Raw genomic sequence first — 18,936 nt, 5'->3', positions numbered from 1 at the left:
GGGGACAGACTGCGCTACATGCAAGTCCGCCACTGGGCTCTTCAACCCTCAGTGCGTGACGTCGCCGCCCGTACGATTACGCCCTATGAGCGATGGTTGGTGACCCGGGCCTCGGACGCCAAACTCATCACTGATTTGTATAAATTTCTCCAACCCCCGCCGTTTCACTACCATAACCCGGGGAGAGAGCGCTGGCACAGGGAACTGGGCAGGACCCTGAGCCACAAGGAATGGGACAAGATTGCGTATCGGGCGAGGCACTCTGCGTGCCACACTGGGCTGACGGAAACCTTCACTAAAGTGTCCACCTATTGGTACTACACCCCGGAGCGGCTCTACGAGATGCGCAAACTAGGCGATAAGGGTTGTTGGCGTGGCTGCGGACAGGAGGGCACCCTCACGCACATTCTCTGGGAGTGCCCGGTGCTGTCGGCCTACTGGAAGGAAGTCTTAGATGAGGTGGATAGGCATTTTGAGATTGAGCTCCCGCGCTTCCCCGCGTATGTCTTGCTTGGCCTCCCCAATGACTTGATGTATCCGCTGAAATCCCGCAGGGGCAGGCAGATTGCGATTGCGCTAGGCTCAGCCGTTCAGAACATACTTGCCCTTTGGCGCACCCCCACTGCCCCCTCTATCACTGGTTGGTTGCATAGGCTCTGGCAGGTACTGGGTATGGAGAAGATATCGCTAACGGTGGCTGGGAATGTTGACCAGTTTGAGGAGCTCTGGCATCCCTTTTTGGCACTGCTGTCCACGGAATTTCGCGAGCTAACGTGCCCACGGTACTTGCGCCTCCTTAGGCTGACACCGCCGGCGCCAGCGGCGGAGTGATTGAGCGGATTGGGGACCGGGGGCTGGGGGCGGGAAGTGGGGTTATATGCTTCTAATGCTGCTTTTCGGACGGGGATGTTGGGGTGTTGTTTTCTTTTCTTTCCTCCTTGCTTTTCTTTCTTCTCCTTTTCTGGGGTCGAGGGGCTGGTGGTATGGTATGCTTCTCCTTTGCTGTGTCGCAGAGCGCTATTCTGGCTTGGCCTTGCCTAGGGAGTGGGGGCCTACGGGGGGTTGTTTACAGTGACTTACTGCCTTATGTTTTTTGCCTTGTTACCCTCTGGGGCACCCTGCCTCCCTCTTCTTCTTCTGACTCGCTGCAACGTTTTGCCTCTTGTATTGTATGCTTGCCTGACCTCCTGCTCCCCTCCCCGTGTTTTTTATGCCTTAATAAAATACTTTAAACCTAAAAAGGGCGCTACAGTCTATTCATACCCTCTCAAGCGCGACAGATCTGCGAAAATACTAATTGTCAATGTCACTGTATATTGAAACAAACCTAGTCAATATAATATATTACCCATATGTACATTTCATTTACCCCATATCTTGTCCTACTTCTTGGGGCAACCTGCCTTCGTAGATGGTCTTTTCCGCCACCATGGACCAGTCCATTTCTCTCTCCCATATTGGGAAATGATCTGAGATTCCCCTTGTGAGTTGTCGCACTTCCCTAAAATCAGGCACTTGGTCAGCCAGAGCTAGTAAGTAGTCTATTCGTGGCTGGCTGTTGTGGGCCCGAGTGGAATGTGTACTGTAGTGATTATGTGCTCTCCATACGTCGGCCAGTCTCCTAGCCATCAGGAAGTCTGCCAGTCCTGAGCGGTTGTCCGGGTGGCACCTAGGGGCACAGCGATCTTTTTGATCGCAGAATGTCATATTGAAATCCCCTCCCACTAGTAGATCTCAGTTAGGCACGTTAATTATTAGGTTGCTCAAGTCCTACAGGGCTATTTTACGGACTGCAGGACGGCTATAGGCCGACCAGATATTGATCTTTTTCCCTCCCATGTACCAGTTATTGCTGTATATCTGCCCTATGTATCCGTCTATGTCTGTTCTACTATGAGCGGGAAGAGGTTTTGTAAAAGTATTCTTGTACTTCTAGACCCCGAAGTAAACTCAGCATGGGCTATAAGTCTGTATCCCCACCTATCTAGGGTCTTATTGGTGTTACCTACTAGATGCGTCTCCTACAAGACGACTACGTCCGCGTATGATGTTTAAGGAACTATAGCACTATCCCCCTCTTCAGTTTCTTTCCCTGGCTGTTGACATTCCTGGAAATCAACCGAAGGGATGAATTAATGAAGATTTACGGTCCTGTGGCTTAGAGACCAAGATTGATTGCTTTCCACTTAAAAGAAGCTGCTGAAAAAGAACTTGATTGTTACTAAAGCATGACATAATTCACATTCTACTGATCCCACGCTATGGGTTTCTCCTACAGTGTCCAAAAAGGACAGTGAAGGACCAGTATGCATATGCGTTGAAATGCGTCAGGCAAACAAGGCCATTGAAAGAGCACAACACCCATGTCCACATATTGCTGACATAAAACAGTTAAATGGTGCAAAAGTGTTCTCTCGCCTTGTTTCAAACATAGGCCATCATTAGTTGGAACTAAAAGAGAGTTGCTGGTAAATTACAAAATTTTTGTGATTATGGTTCATGAGATCAATAGATGGGTGTTAGACCTGGTATTATTGACGTGAGTTTCCAGACTCCATGACGCTGGCATACAGGGAAGCGCCCTCGACTGGATCCGCTCCTTCCCCACCGGCAGAACCCAAAGAATCAAACTTCCACCCTTCCTCTCCAAACCCACAAAGATCAACTGCAGAGTACCCCAAGGATCATCGCTCAGCCCCACGCACTTCAACATCTACATGGCCCAACTCGCCGCCATCATCAGACAGCACGGATTCAGCATAGTATCCTACGCTGACGACAACAGCTCATCCTCTCCCTCTCTAAGGACCCCAGACCAGACTCAACTTCCAGGAAGGAATGAAGGACGTTGCATCCTGGATGAGCAGCAGCTGCCTTAAGCTCAACTCTGAGAAGACAGAGGTCCTGATCCTCGGACCTTCCCCCATTGCATGTGTCACCTGGTGGACCACCACCGTCAGCAGACCCCCACAGATGACTCCTGAAACCTCTTCATCATACTTGACTCCTCCCTCTCCATGACCTGACAAGTCAACATTGCCTCCTCCACCTGCTTCAAACACGCTCCACGTTCTCCGAAAGACCTTCAAATGGATCCCCCCTGAATCAAGGAAGACCATCACCCACGCACTCATAACCAGCAGACTGGACTACGGAAAGGCCATCTACGCCGGCATCAACAAATCTCTGCTCCGCAAAGTACAGACCATTCAGAACACCGCAGCCAGACTCGTCCTCTGCATCCCTCGACAAAAAACACATCTCCAAGATCCTGCGTAACCTCCACTGGCTCTCCGTCGAGAAGAGAGTAACCATCAAGATACTCACCCATGCCTACAAATGCCTCCACAACACTGGACCCCAATAGCTCAAAGATAGAATCTCCTTCCACGCACTCAAGAGGACCTCACCCTCTCCGAACCCCCGCCCATCTGCAGAGAAAGAACGAGTGGGAGAACCTTCTCCTACCTAGTGGCCAAGACCTGGAGCGAGCGCCCAATCGACATCTGTGCGCCCCCACCCTGCACATCTTCATGAAGACCCCCAAGACCTGGCTCTTCGACTGATCGGAGCTGCACCACCCCCCACCTCCACCCCTCAGCGACTTGATACCTCACGGGTGAGTAGCGAGTCTAAACTCCCCGATTGATTGATTTCCCCTGTATTTTTTCCTTTGCCTCCTGTGTTTTTGCTGTGTGTTTGACTTCGTTTTTGCTGGTCTTGATGCTTTGTGCACTTTGCCACTGCTGTTTAGTACCAAAGTGTAAGTGCTCCCTCTGTAAGTTGTTGTCATGGATTAGTGTTTCCCTGATTGGCTTATTTGGTTTACTATTTAGCCCCTAGTACAGTGCACTGTGTGTGCCCAGGGCCTGTAAACCAAATGCTGCTAGTGGGCCTGCAGCACTGGTTGTACCACTACACACAATCAGCCTTGCAAAGGTTATTCAGACCTGCCACTGCAGTGTCTGTGTGCAGTATAGTACTGGCATGTCGACCTGGCAAGTGCACCCACTTGCTAGGCCTTAACCTTCCCTTTTCCTTAAGGTAGGCCTAAGGTACCCCTGTTGGCAGGGTGCAGTGTATGTGAAAGGTAGGATATGTCCTGATGTGTATGGCATGTCCTGATAGTGAAATACAGCCAATTTCGTTTTTCACTAGGGAAAGACTATCTGTCCCATAGGATAGAATGGGAGTATATTGATAATCTCTGATAAATATAACTTTCCATTGGGACAAGATGGGGAGCTAAAGTTTAGTATGCCTGAACTTAGAATGTAAAGATGCATCTTTTAGTAAAGATGGGTTTTACATTCTGTGTTTGAAAATACCACTTTTAGAAAGTAGGTATTTTCTTGCTTAGCTATTCCTGTGTGTCTCTGCTAGGTTTGTGTATTGACTGTCTGGCTTTGGATTGCCAGAGGCTGGGGGTGCATTCTGTTCAGACAGCTACTTGGCGGTTGAGGTGTGTCCTGCTTTTCCAGGGTGAGTCAGGATTGGGCTAAATAGACCTGGGCTGCATTCAGAGTAGAGGGATCAGATTTCTTTCACACCGGAGTGGGCCTGGTCTGCCTTGGACAATGCTGCCTCCACCTCCTGCTGGGCAGCTGCACCAAAGAGGACAGAACTGGTTTTGACTGGGCAAATAGCTTCTCTGCCACCAGAGAACAAAGGAATGTGTGCTATAAGAAGTGGGGCCCAGACCCCAGAATTTTAGATCACTTTTGGACTTCAAGAGGAGCCTCTGCCAAGGAGAAATGCTGGAAGAAACTGGAAGAGGAGTATTTCCCCTTTGCTGTGTGCTGTCTGTGGTTGGCCTGCAGTAGCTGTTTCTGTCAAGCAGAGGAACTGTGTGTATCCTGTTTGAGAAAGTATCTCCAAGGGCTTTGAAGTGGAGCTTGCCCCCTGTTCAAGAGGTCTCAGGAACAGCAAAGACCTCACCATCCTTCTGGGCACTGTCTATGAACCCGCTGGTTTCAGTCACAGCAGAAGAAAAGGGCAACCGACTGTCACTGAGTCCGTCGCAGGATTCCATGTCCTGAAGGCCCGCAAAAGGCACAGCTGCACTTCCGATCGCATCCTTGGCCTCACCAATGCAGTCTGGATGATCGTCACTGAGCCGCTGCTGCACCGCATTCTGTGAGCAACGCACTCCACACCGCCTCGTCTCACCCTGTCTGGACGTCACAGACACTGTCGCTGCCCGACCCGAACATCAACCAGCTCTGTTGCATGCACCGCAACCTGCCAGTACTGCATTGAGCACGTCACTGCCTCACCCTGCACCGTAAGCCTTTGTCTCACAGACACTATCTGGACGATCGTCACCGAGTTGCTGCCTGTACCACATCGTGACGGCACCGCAACCTGCACAGATTCAATATTTGCAACACAACATCGACGGTTGCCCCGACCGACTAGCAGCGCAAACATAATGGGTACTATTTGCTAAAAAATCCACAAAGCGCACACTGGACCTAATGAAACAGTGTTTTGTTATGAAAAGAAGGCCATTTCCAGCGACTAGGTGCTCTTGGGATGACCAATGAAATGCAGACCGTAACTAACCCACGGTGGCTTACTACAGGTGAATAACTGCACCGAAGAAAACACACTGGCCCTAAAAATATCCTCTCTTGTGCTGCTTCCAGATCATCCAGTCTCTGTACTCCACTATCCTAGGCTAGAAGGGCCTACACTTATAATTCCCTGGCCGTCCATTTTCTTTCATTTAAAACATTTTAGTGGCTGGAAAAGGGGAACTGTTCTGAAGAGCTTAAGGCAAATTCTGGGTCACAACAACACTTTAAGTAGGCCGTCTCTGAGACCAAGACATTTGTGGTCCAATAAGTATGTACCAAGAATTACTGATACCCTTGGAAGAGGAAAGACGTGTATGCAGAATTGCTACAGGATTACAGATCACCTACGGACAAGCCGGGTCTAGTTGCTCAGTGGACGGATGCGTCCCCTGCAGGTGCCTGTGTTTGACCTCATGGTCACAGGTTCAAATCCCAGCAGGTCCACTCATCCATCTGAGGTCGATAAAATGAGTACCATTTAGTTGGGTAACAATAAATATCTGTTAATCAGCGTCAAGATGCCTCCGGGTGAACGTGCGCTTTACAAATACACATGTTATGTTATAGAACAGAGAACAGCCATGAAAAATGGTGTCCCTGCAAAAAATTCCACATCTATCCGTAATTCTTTGTTTTTGTGTGGAACAAATCTTGAGGATTCGCCCTCGGAAACGCATGCAGTAAAAGTACACGTGGTATTACTGCATTATCTACAATACCGATGTGCGTGCTACGATACCGATGTGCGTGCAAGCTACTGTCGGTATTAAGAAACACTGAAAATGTGGGCCAGAGCACTCCAGTGCAGCAAATTAAGTCCTGTCCTGATTACAAAGGGAGCACATGCCAAAAAATGCTATGGTGACACAATTATTTTGGTTCAAACGCCTTTGCATCTTCTCAAAACAAATAAGCACATTCCCAGAGCTGCTCACACCAATGTGTGCAAAAAGAATCCAAAATGGCCACTCGACATGTGCTCTTTGAACCCCATTAGAAGTTTACCGATAACCTGGAGACCATTCAGCAACAACATTGACAAAGCCAAAAGGTCTTGCTTTGCCATTTCAAGCTGGATTAATGGTGGTATTTTTATTTATTTATTGCATGCATATGCTACAACAAAAAGGGGGAAAAAAGACACGGAGCCAAGTAAACATGGACACCATATACTTGCAATAAAAATTAAAAAAACAATCATTGATCTGGCCTTACACCTAGTAATTATTTTTAAATAACAGCCTTTCAGCTGTGTCATACATTTTATTATTGTTTGTTCGGAAGAAGACGGGAATAAAACACCACTTTTCCAAGTGCTCAAACTGCTGGCAGCTACAATGTTGCAATATCACTTGAACACTTCACAACAGCAACTTCAAAATCTATACGGAAATTAATCGCCATGTAACTGGACACCTGAAGTGGCAGCAAAAAAAAAAATAATAACAAAAATACCAGGTATTTGAACACAAATTGGGGTAGGGTCAGATGTGATTCAGACTGATCGATCATCTTTCAAGGCAATGGGGTCTGAAGAGCACGTTCATCCACTTGCTCCAATGCTGATTATACCAGGTGGCCGGCAACCTTGAACCTGCTAGCCACCTCACCATCAACACAGAACCAGATCTGGAAAAATCCCTCTACACTTAAAGCTCCACCCTCTGGAACGTTCTCCCTCTACATTTCAAAGTAGAAAGCAACGTCCAAGATTTTGGAGATGTCCGAAAAACACTTGTTCCCGATGACTAAGATTTAACGAGAGCTCCACCACTCATGACCAAGAACAGGACTCCTAGATCACACTCCACCTAAACAACTTCTTCTGGTGCTTGAAATAGCTGCAGTAGCTATCAAGCAACGTGGTCACTACACAAACACCCCAAATAAATAGGTGCTGAGAGACGTTAGCCACATTTCTCTGGAACCTGAGATCAAGTGTGGTCGCTTCCAAGAACAGCCCACTCACAGAACACAAGTCTCTTCTTATTGGGACAGCCATCCTGAGGACCACTGTGCTCTGGTGCTTAAAGCCCTGCTGAAGAACATGAATATCCTGTTTGATGAGAAGTCTACTTATCATAAATGCATTTTCCTATCTGAGGAACAGCCATTTTGAGGTCCACAGGTATTTCCGCTCAGTATTACCTTCCTCCCCTGATCTTCTCAGAAACTTTCCCCCTTCATTTGTCAAGGTTTTACTCTTACATACCATAAGAGAAGATGAGAAGGATGAAGTTGCGGTTGCGTATCAGCCTGAGGATAGATTGTTTATAAGAGTATTCAGCAGAAGGTCTAGCACGCACCACAGACTGAGCTCGACTTGGAGGAAGAGGAGGCATCTCGCGGAATACTGAAAGAAAAAAAAACAGGACTTTGTCAGCATTATTGAACATGAAACAAACAGGAAATCCTCAGAAACAGTAGTGAACACAAAATGGGCATAATAATTGTTACAGCACAGAAGATAAACACAAGTAGTGAACTGGAATTATAAATCACACACCTTAATGGTGGCCGCAACGTCCTTGGCACCTGATGTCCTTCCTTGACAATTAACTGGGAATTGCCTGCATGTCACCAGCTTTAGGAGAGAACCTCTCTAAAATGTAGTTGAGTTAAAATGCGTCTATTTATTCTACGTAAGCATATCCGCGTGTGTGAGAAGCACACACCTCGGTACACCGGTTAACACAATTCCTTTGCTTTTTCAAGCATGCAAGGTCAATAAATGGCATATGGACCAAAGTGAGGTAGATGTTGTAGGTGGAAGAGCAAGGTCTTGGAGTAGAAGCAATATCTACCAAAATGTCAGTTTTCCAGATCTGCAAATCCATGTCAAACAAAGCCTGGAGCAAAGACTAGATTTAGCCTTAAAAGATTTTATTGGTCGAACAGGTTTCATCGAATTGCAAACATCGTCCGTGGATACAGCAACTTTAGTTATCAGCACATAAGCAACACCCAGATCCAATGTTTACATATTACAATAGAAATGAACCATGATATAACAGTTTTCAAAACTCTACCTATGTCTAAAGTCAACTTATTTCCACCCTTTCCCTCCAGACACATGCAATCAGTCAGCCCAGAAGTTCCTCTTACTGAGCAGGCATCAATTTTAATTCCTTAATAAGGTAACCAGAAGTCAAAGATGTATTGGTCGTGTCATCATTGTAGGAAGGTGGCTACCTGACTATGGTTACCCCAGATTTTTTGCCTTGTGTTTAGCTGGTTTTCGACTTCGTTGGCCTGGTTCCCTGCTAATCAGGGCCCCAGGCTATCTGCTCTCTCTGTAAAATGGATTCCATGTACCCTAGGTGCATAACTAGATTGGCTTGGGTCACCTTATCAGCCCCTGTACAGAGCACTATAGGTGACCAGGGCATAGGTGCATCCAAGGCCTACCAGGGGCTGCAGCATATCTTTTGCCACCCATGGCTGGCTAACTAAAATTGACAACTGGCTGATCACTCAGCTGGGGCAAGGTGGTGTAATCACCCCTTGCTTAGATATAGTATGCCTATATCTAAACCTAACTGGACGCATATATACCTATCAGTCACTCCTATGGCAGGCCTTAACAATCCTGGAGGCTGAGTGCTTGGTTTTATGTGAGATGGTGCTCTAGCATGAGCTGAGCCTGTCGGCAGCTGTCGGGACCAATTCCCTAAGCTGTTCCGGGATAATGCCATACCATATACTCTTAAGTGCATTATAATCCTCGCGGTTATATGTTAACTTTGGTTTGGCTTTATCAAAACATGTCGTGTAAGGTGTCATACGATTTGGAATACTACCCCCTCGCTAGTCCTGGCGACGGGGGTAGCATTCCACCCCTTTAGAGGGAGACGACATGTTACTTTGCTAAAACGCGGTTGATTTTAAAAGGAGCCTCAGCACCACAAAATGGATGCTTCTCCCACAGACACGAGTCTGACCTCCTGCAGCTGACCGAAACTCAGCCAAGGAGGCCTGGACAAAGGGTTTCCTGTCACAGGGAGGTGTCACACCACCCCAGACAGGAGATAGTGGATTGTAGCAGGGAGGTTTGAAAGAAACCAGACACTGCCTGGGGAGCACAAGGCTGCCCCTTGCATAATCCGGCCAAACCGGTTCTGGGGCACACCAGCCCCTGTCCCAGCGCAGCCTGGATCAAAGGAAAGGGGTGTATCCACCCCCTTCCTGGGTCCCACACATAGGAGGGGACCTAGCAGGTAATCCAGCCCCCTAGATTGGTATAAGAATGGGAGCAGTGCCAACGCACTCAGATTATCCTGATGAAACATTTGAAACGAAACTCTGGACCCTTCGACATCCTACTCAACGTAGAAGACTGAAGAATCTCCCTTGTGGTCAAGGAGTGACCACCCTGTGCAAACAGGCACCATCCAGCACCTCGACGTCTGCTTTGTTGCAGTTCCCGCCGGAACTCGAGCGACAGATCGACGAGATCAAGCTTGCCTGCCTTCTTACAGCCCGATCCACAGTCCCTGTAGAGCTGAGACCCGTGGAGGCGACCGGAAGCGTGGGGCACGCCATCTTGAAAAGTGCACGAGACGCTGACTCTGCAGCCCATGAGTGACCCTCGAAGCTGTACACCGAGGCCTGAGATGCCCCAACCCTGAGCCACTCTTGTACCGAAGCTCACCCCTCTACACTCGACGAGTGCTGCGTGGGGCCCTTCTGCTTTCTTTGGCTCGACGCGTTGGCCCGGTCACTTGCCAGCTGGCTTGTGGCCCCTGTGCCGGCGAAAACCGAAAACCGTCTTGTGATTCTGGTTGCTCCAGACTTGCACCAGCTCCTCTGAAAAGGAGCACCCGCTCTGACCCTCCTGGTCCGAGTGAGAAGCAATCTTCCAGTCCTGCGTGGATTGCTCTTGCCAAGTGTTGTTTGCTCCGATCTTGAAGCCGACCGCGTCGACGGTGAGAGCCTGCGTGGGACAGCTCATGACCCGCTCCTGGACGTTGCAGATGCCCCAGAGCCCACGTGGCAGCGGAGAGAAGCTCCTCGACAACCACCTGATTGCGCCCGACATTGCCTGGTTCCGCCTGGTTCCACCCTGGTCACTGCTGAGAGACCCAGACTCTGTCCCCTCTGCTTTCAGGTACTTTTCTACTCTGATCCACCCTTGGATCACACCGGACACTTCTCCTTCACATCGCCTGCAGCATCTTCAGCTTCAAGCACCAAGAACCTGCGTGACGAAACCCGACGCCACTTCAACCCTATGCACCCGCTTCCTGTGGGTGAGGTAACATTGCAACGCCGGTGTTCCCACACTGGTACACACCTCTAGGGTCTGTGTCTAAAGTTTTGTCCATCTAGGTTCAGCGGAAGTATCCTAAAACTCTATTTGTGTAACTTTTACGCACCTTTGACTTAACATTGGTGCATGCGGGTGCTTTAAGCGCTGCACCCGAATCCCGCAGGCTTTTCCCGACTTCAGCATTGCTTGTCCCGACTGCTCCCAGCGATGCCCTAGGCCTAACCACTGTTCGATTGATATCTCTTATACCACTTTCTTAATATATGGTTTGAGTGGCCACCCGCCCTCATCCATAATTGTGCAACTTTGTATGTTATACTGTGCTTTTGATTTAACGCTTGTGCCCCTTTGCTCATAAAGAGTACTGGAAATTATTTTAGAAATAAATACATATATTTTTATAATATATACTTGTGTGGTGACCTTTCATTTGATATTACAGGACTGTGATTGGTAAAACAGCTCGCTTAACACGACCTCTAGAGTTTAGCCTTTAAGGCTGCTTAGTCTATGCTACCATTAAGATAGCTTGTCTATAAGGTTGACTTACAACCAGACACAATAAGGGATTGTTTGGACTGATGCAAGGTGGTTCCAGAATTGGAAACATCATATATCAGGCCAACTTCTCACAATCATGTTATCCATCATTGTCAGAGGACCAATTAAAGGTCTCCATATCCCCTGGAAGTATTCAATTTGAACATGCAGGTAATTGGAAATCGTTACCATGGAAAGCACGTTGTACAGTCTGTCATATCACCTAAGCAGTGCAGGCAGCTTCAACTATTTTAAGGGTGCTATACCCGGGACAGTAATTGCCTCCCCGTTTACATCCATTAGTCTCAGTATCACTGCTCCTTGCATGTCTACTACACTGTATCCTAAGATACCTTTAATACAACTTAAGACTTCTTTTCATTATAGTTTTACTAAGAACACATTCTCAATACATGTATTGATGTACCAATATCCATCCCAACACTTCCACATATCTTGGAGGTGCCTGAACACCAGCTCTGTTCCAACTAAATAACTGGCAAAAAATAAGTCAATCAAGAGAATCTTGAATGGCGAGACCTACTGGCTTTGCCAATGCTGGTTTTTCTTCATGTTTTCTCTCAGGTTACCTACTGTGTGGTCACTGAAGTGAAGGTGTCAGTGACATTATTTCCTGTGGCTAGTGTTGCCACCTGGCTTTTCTTTTTAACCCGATTGACCAGTATTTCACTCTTAGGATAGTAATTGGGGTGATGACCTAAAGCCAGCATTTTTCCCCTTATCAATACATAGTTAAAACAGCAAATGCAAGATGAAAATACTTTTAAATGTTTTCTGTAGCTATCTAAATTATCTCTGGTTGATAAGTAACTCGTGAACAAGCAGACTGCAGGGGACAGTGTGGGAGCTAACACAGTGACAGGAGAGTGGGCACAGTATGGAGAACAAGTGCTGTAGTAGACTGGAGTGAGCGGGCAGAGCATGGAGACAGAATGAGCACAATACTGAGAAGGAGTGAAGCAGCAGACTACAATGACCTCTATCTAGCACAGCTGTTTTTTTTTGCTAGTTTATCTCCCTTAAATCCTGCTTACTTAGGTTCTCAAATTGTGTTTTTCGTACATTTGTGTGCAAGTTTAGCTTGCGAACGACTGGCTCGAGCACAAACTGTCTTGCAGGGTGTGTGAAACTTGGATGTGTGCCGTTGCGTCATGAGCTGAGCTAGCAAAGTTCACTGTGCGACTTTAGAAACTCTATGGAGAGTACAATGTGCGAGTACCTCCCGTTATTTAAAGCACTAGAGCATACCTCACGTAGAGTTTTCATGAGAGTACCTCCCGTTATTTAAAGCACAAGAGCATACCTCACGTAGAGTTTTCATGCACAAGACTGTCAAACGTGTTTCACACAATTTGCATGTTTTAAAAAAAAAATTGACTTGTGTGGAAACAATTGCACTATTTCACCCACCGCTAAACTCCACCTACAAACTTGGTGAGTGCTTCTCCCCTCTCCATCTTTAATGCACTTCCTTCTTCACGTCTGTAAGGTAGGCACAGAGGTCTGCAGCAAGACAAGCAAAGAGAGCGAGAGGAAGAGTGAGAGAAACCGAGCGAGAGAAAGAGAGACAGGGAGAGAGTACAGTACGGAGGCCAGAGAAGACTGCACAGACAGCAGGAATGGGGGTGGGGGAGGGAAGAGTAGACTTCAGGGGCAAGAGAGTGGGCCACAGAGACAGGACACAGCAATGAGACACGCATAGATGTACTGCAGGCAAGCGGAATGGGAGTCCGGTATGTCCAGAGTGACGCGTGATATGGTAGACGTCACCAGCAGATATGCGCTGACCGAGGACCACAGAAAGCCTGGGGGGCCATATTCATGTGTACAACCAGGGCCCAAGTCCTAAAAAAAACGGCGCCATTGCCGAAGACGGCATCTGCATGTGCTGAGAAAAGGCAGCTATTATTAAAGTTAAAGCACTCACGGCGCACTGGAAATACCACAACAAGCATTGGCCGCGCAGCCGTAAAAGTGATCACGCACTGTAAGGGTGCCCGCGAGCGATGCAAGGAAAGCCAGATAGTGCCTGTGCGCGTAACCGCACGCTCTAGGCCACACAAAAAGCGTGTGGTTGGATTTTTGAAGCCCACTAAGTAAAAGACTCCCCAGAGCAGCGCATGCGCTGGCTCAGGCAAAACCTAAAAATTTAACAAATTTTTTTTTATAAAGGACACCAAAACAAAGAATCAGATGAGTATAACTGGAGTTACGGATTTCTTTTTAGGTTTAAAGCATTTTTATTAAGACAAAAGAAACACGGGGAAGGGGAATAGGAGGTTAAGGTTACATACAATACAATGAAAAAAAGAAGCGTGGTTCAGAAGCGTTAATCAAAAGGGAGGTCGGTGGTCCAGAAGGGGAAGACATCAAATGTAAAGCAATACGACCGTTCACAAAGCCCTCTCATGTACCCCAACCCCCCACCCAAAGCTGAGCGCGAGTAGCCAACAGCGATCCAGCAAGGCACAACCCAGTCCCTCCGAGTCCCTCACCCCCAAGAAAGAAAAAAGAAAGGAAACAACACCCCAACTTCCCCGTCCAATGGCCCGTATTAGAATAACCCGCCCCAAACAGCCCACACCCCATCCCCTAAGATATTATCCCCCGTTCATTCTAATCCGCCGGGGTCGCCGGAGGCGTCAGCCTAAGGAGACGAAGGTACCTCGGGCAGGTGAGTTCCCGGAATTCCGTGGACAGTAGCGCCAGGAAAGGTTGCCATAGCTCCTCGAACTGATCTACATTCCCAGCCACTGTAAGCGACATCTTCTCCATACCCAATACCTGCCAGAGTCTATGTAGCCAACCAGTAATGGAGGGGACAGTGGCAGTGCGCCAGTGGACGAGAATATTCTGGACCGCTGAGCCTAGCGCAATAGCAATCTGTCTACCCCTGCGGGACTTCAACGGATACATCAGGTCATTGGGAAAGCCTAACAAAACATACGCTGGGAAGCGCGGCAGCTCAATCTCAAAGTGCCTATCTACCTCATCCAAGACCTCCTTCCAATAAGCAGTCAGCACCGGGCAAGCCCAAAGAATGTGCGAGAGGGTACCCTCTTGTCCGCAACCCCGCCAGCACCCCTTGTCGGTGTGTTTATGCATTTCACATAGCCTCTCCGGGGTGTAATACCAATAAGTAGACACCTTAGTAAAGGTCTCCGTAAGCCCAGTGTGGTATGCAGAATGCCTCGCCCGATATGCGATTCTGTCCCATTCCTTGTGACTTAGTGTCCTGCCCAATTCTCTGTGCCAGCGCTCCCTCCCCGGGTTATGGTAGTGGAACGTCGGGGGTTGAAGGAATTTGTACAAATCGGTAATGAGCTTGGCGTCCGAGACCCGGGTCACCAGCCACCGCTCATATGGTGTGATTTGGCGGGCAGCGATGTCGCGTACCTGGGGTTGGAGAGCCCAGTGTCGGACCTGCATATAGCGCAGTCTGTCCATCTCTGTCAGGCCGAATTCTTGTCGGAGTTGTTGGAAAGGAACCACGCCCTCCGGCCCGTAGATCTGGAAAAGTGCCCTGCAGCCCGCGCTAACCCAATGGGAAAAGGCTCCCGGCTCTAAGCCTGGGGCAAAGTCCGGGTTACCCACTATGGGTGTGAACGGCGAGGGGAAGGTAGTCAGCTCACGGGCCTCGCAAACCGCATCCCACACCCGCAGGGGGACCCGCGTAACAAAAGAGGCGTAAAGATTAGCAGGACGATGCGCGCGTCGCAGGAACGGAACCTCCTGGAGGGTACGGCCCGCCACCGCCTGGTCTTGAAAGAGCCAGTGTTTGTCGGATTCCCACCTGCTCCACTCCACCAGGTATCGCAGTTGCGCCGCCTGAAAGTACTTCCGGAGGTCCGGGATACCAAGACCCCCCGCCTCCGGCGCGAGCGTGGAGAGGACCCTCTTCATCCGTGGTCTGCGGCCTTGCCAAACGAAGCGGGAGATGTCAGCCTGCGCTTGCTGTATCCAACCCACAGGGGGCTGGAGAGGTAGAGCGCGAAAGAGGTACAGAATCTGGGGCAGCACCGTCATCTTAACCGCCGCGATACGGCCCAGCCACGAAAGCAGACCCTTGCTCCATCGGCCGAGTTCCTCCTTGATCTTCCTGCTGAGGGAAGTGTAGTTGGCTGTCACCATCTCAGGCAGCGAGGGCGCCAGCAGGAACCCCAGGTATGGCACCGTAGACGAGGACCACTGCATGGGGAAAAGACGCTGAAGGTCTCTCCTGGTGTCCGTGGCTAGTGACACGTCCAATGCCGCCGACTTGGCCATATTCATTTTGAAGCCGGCCACACGTGCAAAGGCGTCTAGTTTCTGGACGCAAGCAGGGAGCGACCTCCTGGGGTCGTCCAGGGTCAGCAGGACATCGTCCGCGTAAAGGCTGACAGTATGGACATATTGGCCCATCTTAACCCCAATAGCTTCAGGATTATTGCGAATCCTCTGGGCAAACGGCTCCATGTAGAGGGCGAACAAAAGTGGCGAGAGGGGGCAACCCTGTCTCGTACCGCGTTCGATGGCAAAACTACCGGAGCTACACCCATTGACCCGCACCGACGCCGATGGTCTTTTATAACAATTGAAGACCATGGTGCGGAACTTCTCGCCGATTCCCAGTTTCCTGAGAACTAGCTCAAGGTACGGCCAATGAACTCTGTCAAAGGCCTTCTCCGCATCAACTGATAGCAACATCCGCTCCCCCGGAATACGTGAGGCCTTTTCTAGTACGTGCGTCACTCTCTTGGTGTTGTCCACCGTCTGTCTACCGGGCACAAAGCCAGCCTGGTCCGCCTCCACCAGTCCCGGTAGGTGTAGACCAAGCCTGGACGCTAGAATCCCCGTATATAGCTTGAGGTCAATATTTAAGAGTGAAATGGGCCTGTACGAACCGCACAAGGTCCGATCCTTCCCGGGTTTCGGGATGACCGACACCGTCGCGTTAAGAAGGTCCGGTGGGATAGCGCCCGGCTCGGAGAAGGAGTTAAACAGTCGAGTCAGGATTGGTGCCACAGCGGAGCAGAAGGTCTTATAAAACAAGGCTGTGTAGCCGTCCGGGCCTGGGGCCTTACCGTGCTTCAGTCGCGCTATAGCGGAGATGACTTCCTCCACATGGATGTCCCTCTCCAGGTGGTCCGCCTGGGCGGGCTCTAGCACCGGGAGGGCCACGGACTCCAAATAGTCCTCGGCGTCCCGCGGCGAGGAGGGCTCCGCAGCATATAATGCTTCGTAGAAGCTACGAAAGGATTCCGCCACCTCCGCGTCACCAGAAACAGTGACCCCGTCCGCACCTACCAGTTCCTTCACGACATTACGTTGCTGTGCAACCCTGAGCCGATGGGCCAGGAGCTTACCACACCTGTCCCCCCCTCCCCCTCCCCCCCGAGTAAAAGGCATGCTTCAGGCGCAAGGCGGCATACTCCGCCCTATCCAGGTCCAGTGCCGACAGGAGCTTCCTCGCGGCCTTCAGTTGCCTCCAAACTCGAGGAGCCCCTGTGCGGCGGTGAACCTGCTCAAGCTCCCTGACCTGCGCAGTCAGTTCATCCCGCTTACGCTGCCGTTCCCTATTCTCGGCTGAGGAGATGGAAATAAATTCCCCACGGAGGACCGCTTTCAAGGCAGCCCATTGCGTTGCTTGAGACGTGTCGGAGTTGCCATTGTGAGCCAAATAATCCTGAATGACCTCTCCTACGTGCTTCACGACAGATTTCTTGTGTAAAAGAGTATCACGAAGCCGCCACGTCCCTCGAGAGGGAGAGGACGCTGGCCATTTGAAAACGCCGGAAACCGGCGCATGGTCGGACAGGGACAGGACCCCAATGTCCGCCGCCGTGGCGGCAGTGCGCAGCGGGCCACTCACCAGGAGGTAGTCCAGCCGCGAGTAAGTGCGGTGCGCATGGGAGAAATAGGAATAGTCCCTATCGGTGGGGTGCATAGAGCGCCAGAGGTCGTGCAAATCCATCTCCACAATCCGGTCCTTCACTGCGCGGGAAAGTTCCCCCGTCTGCGGGGAGCGTTGCGCCGACCTGTCCATAGCTGAGTCGAAAACGATGTTAAGGTCTCCCCCCAGGACAACATGGCGATCGGGCGAGGCAGTGACGTCCACCAACACTGAATCCAGGAAGCGATCCTGGTGATCATTCGGGCTATAAACGGAACCAACCGTAAAAGCTATTCCCCCAAGTCGCATGCGATATGCAAGAAGCCTCCCCTTTTGTTCGGCATATTTATACAGAACCTCACCTCTAAAGGAGCTAGCTAAAAGAATGGCTACGCCCGCAGTCTTGGTCGCTGCTGAGGAGAAGAACTGAGTGGGGAACTTGGCAGAGCGCAGCCTATGGCAATCCTTGGGCAGTAAATGGGTCTCCTGCAGAAGGCATATATCCGCTTGCGTCCCCTCCAACAGGGATAGGATCGCTCTACGTTTCACAGGGTTATTCAGACCCTTAACATTAAGGGTCACTACCTTTAAGAATGGCATTCCACCCGGGGGACAGAAGCGCTATGCAGCAAGCAAGGGATCAGCGGGCGGGGCGCATGGGGCAGGCGCGCGGGAAAGGCCAGGACAGGCGGAGCGTGGGCATGGGCAGCATCGGACGGGACCCCCTCAACAACAAAACAAACCTTACACCCTCCCAAAACGTACTCATGGCAACTGGCCAAAAACAAAAACAAATAGAAACACCCCATTGTCTCAGTCAAGCCCGGTCGGGCAAGTCCGTAGAAACCAGCAAAGTGGACGTTCAGCCACTCACCTCCAACCGCCCCCTCCCGATCCCCGGCCCCAACTCAGCATCGTATAAGCTAAGACTCTCTCCCCCCGGAGTAAAGTCAGGCCGTCAGGGCCACGCCATTGGAGTCGGGCAGGTTCCTGGCCGCTGTTCTCAAAGCATCCGCCATATCCGCCCTGATGGTAGGGGAATCAGGGCGACTCGCATTCGCTGGTGACTGTCTCCTCGACGATCTCCGTCGGCTCCGTCTCTCTGGGCGCCTCCACGACGGCGTAGCTCCATCTTCCTCTGTGGCCGTGAGTCCCAACACTCCGCAGACGTCTTGTAGGGAGCGCAGTTGGTGTAGCGCCCCGTTCCATCTAAAGATCAGACGGAAAGGGTGTCCCCAGGAGTAGGGCGTCTCGTGTTCACGCAGAAAGTCAGTGGCAATCCTGAAGGACCTGCGCTTCTGCAGCGTGATGGCGGACAGATCTTGGTAGAGTGCCACAGGCCGCTCCCTGAAGGTTAAAGGCTGCTTCCTCCGGGCCTCCGCCATGATGCGTTCCTTCAAAGGAAAGTCGGGCAAGAACGCCAAAATGTCCGGAGGGGGCGCCGATGACTGGCGCTGTCGGCCCACTCTATGCGCCCTGTCGATGCGGACCGGGAAGTCTGTATCTTCCCCCAAGACCTCACGGAACAAGTCCTGTAGATAGGCCACCAAATCGGTCCCCTCGTCTGCGGACGGGACACCCCGCACCCGGATGTTGTTCCGTCTGGACCTGTTCTCGAGGTCTTCGGAGTGGGCCTGGAGCTCGACACATTGCTC

The 18,936-nt window shown here is 50.4% G+C and overlaps 1 protein-coding gene across 4 annotated transcripts in view; it reads right to left on the bottom strand.

The window, feature by feature from the left end:
* The window catches only part of FLVCR2 (FLVCR choline and putative heme transporter 2), a 505,902-nt gene that overhangs the window by 315,689 nt on the left and 171,277 nt on the right, over positions 1-18,936 (bottom strand). For all 4 annotated transcript variants that reach the window (XM_086937519.1, XM_086937521.1, XM_086937520.1 and 1 more), the window contains exon 4: positions 7,792-7,932. In XM_086937519.1, coding sequence (XP_086793645.1) covers positions 7,792-7,932 — 141 coding nt within the window. The remainder of the gene's footprint in view (positions 1-7,791; positions 7,933-18,936) is intronic.

Source organism: Lissotriton vulgaris, chromosome 9, assembly GCF_964263255.1.
Source record: "Lissotriton vulgaris chromosome 9, aLisVul1.2, whole genome shotgun sequence".
NCBI lineage: Eukaryota > Metazoa > Chordata > Amphibia > Caudata > Salamandridae > Lissotriton > Lissotriton vulgaris.
The sequence above is the reverse complement of the archived record's forward strand: the minus strand, read 5'-3'. Positions and strand labels throughout refer to the sequence as shown.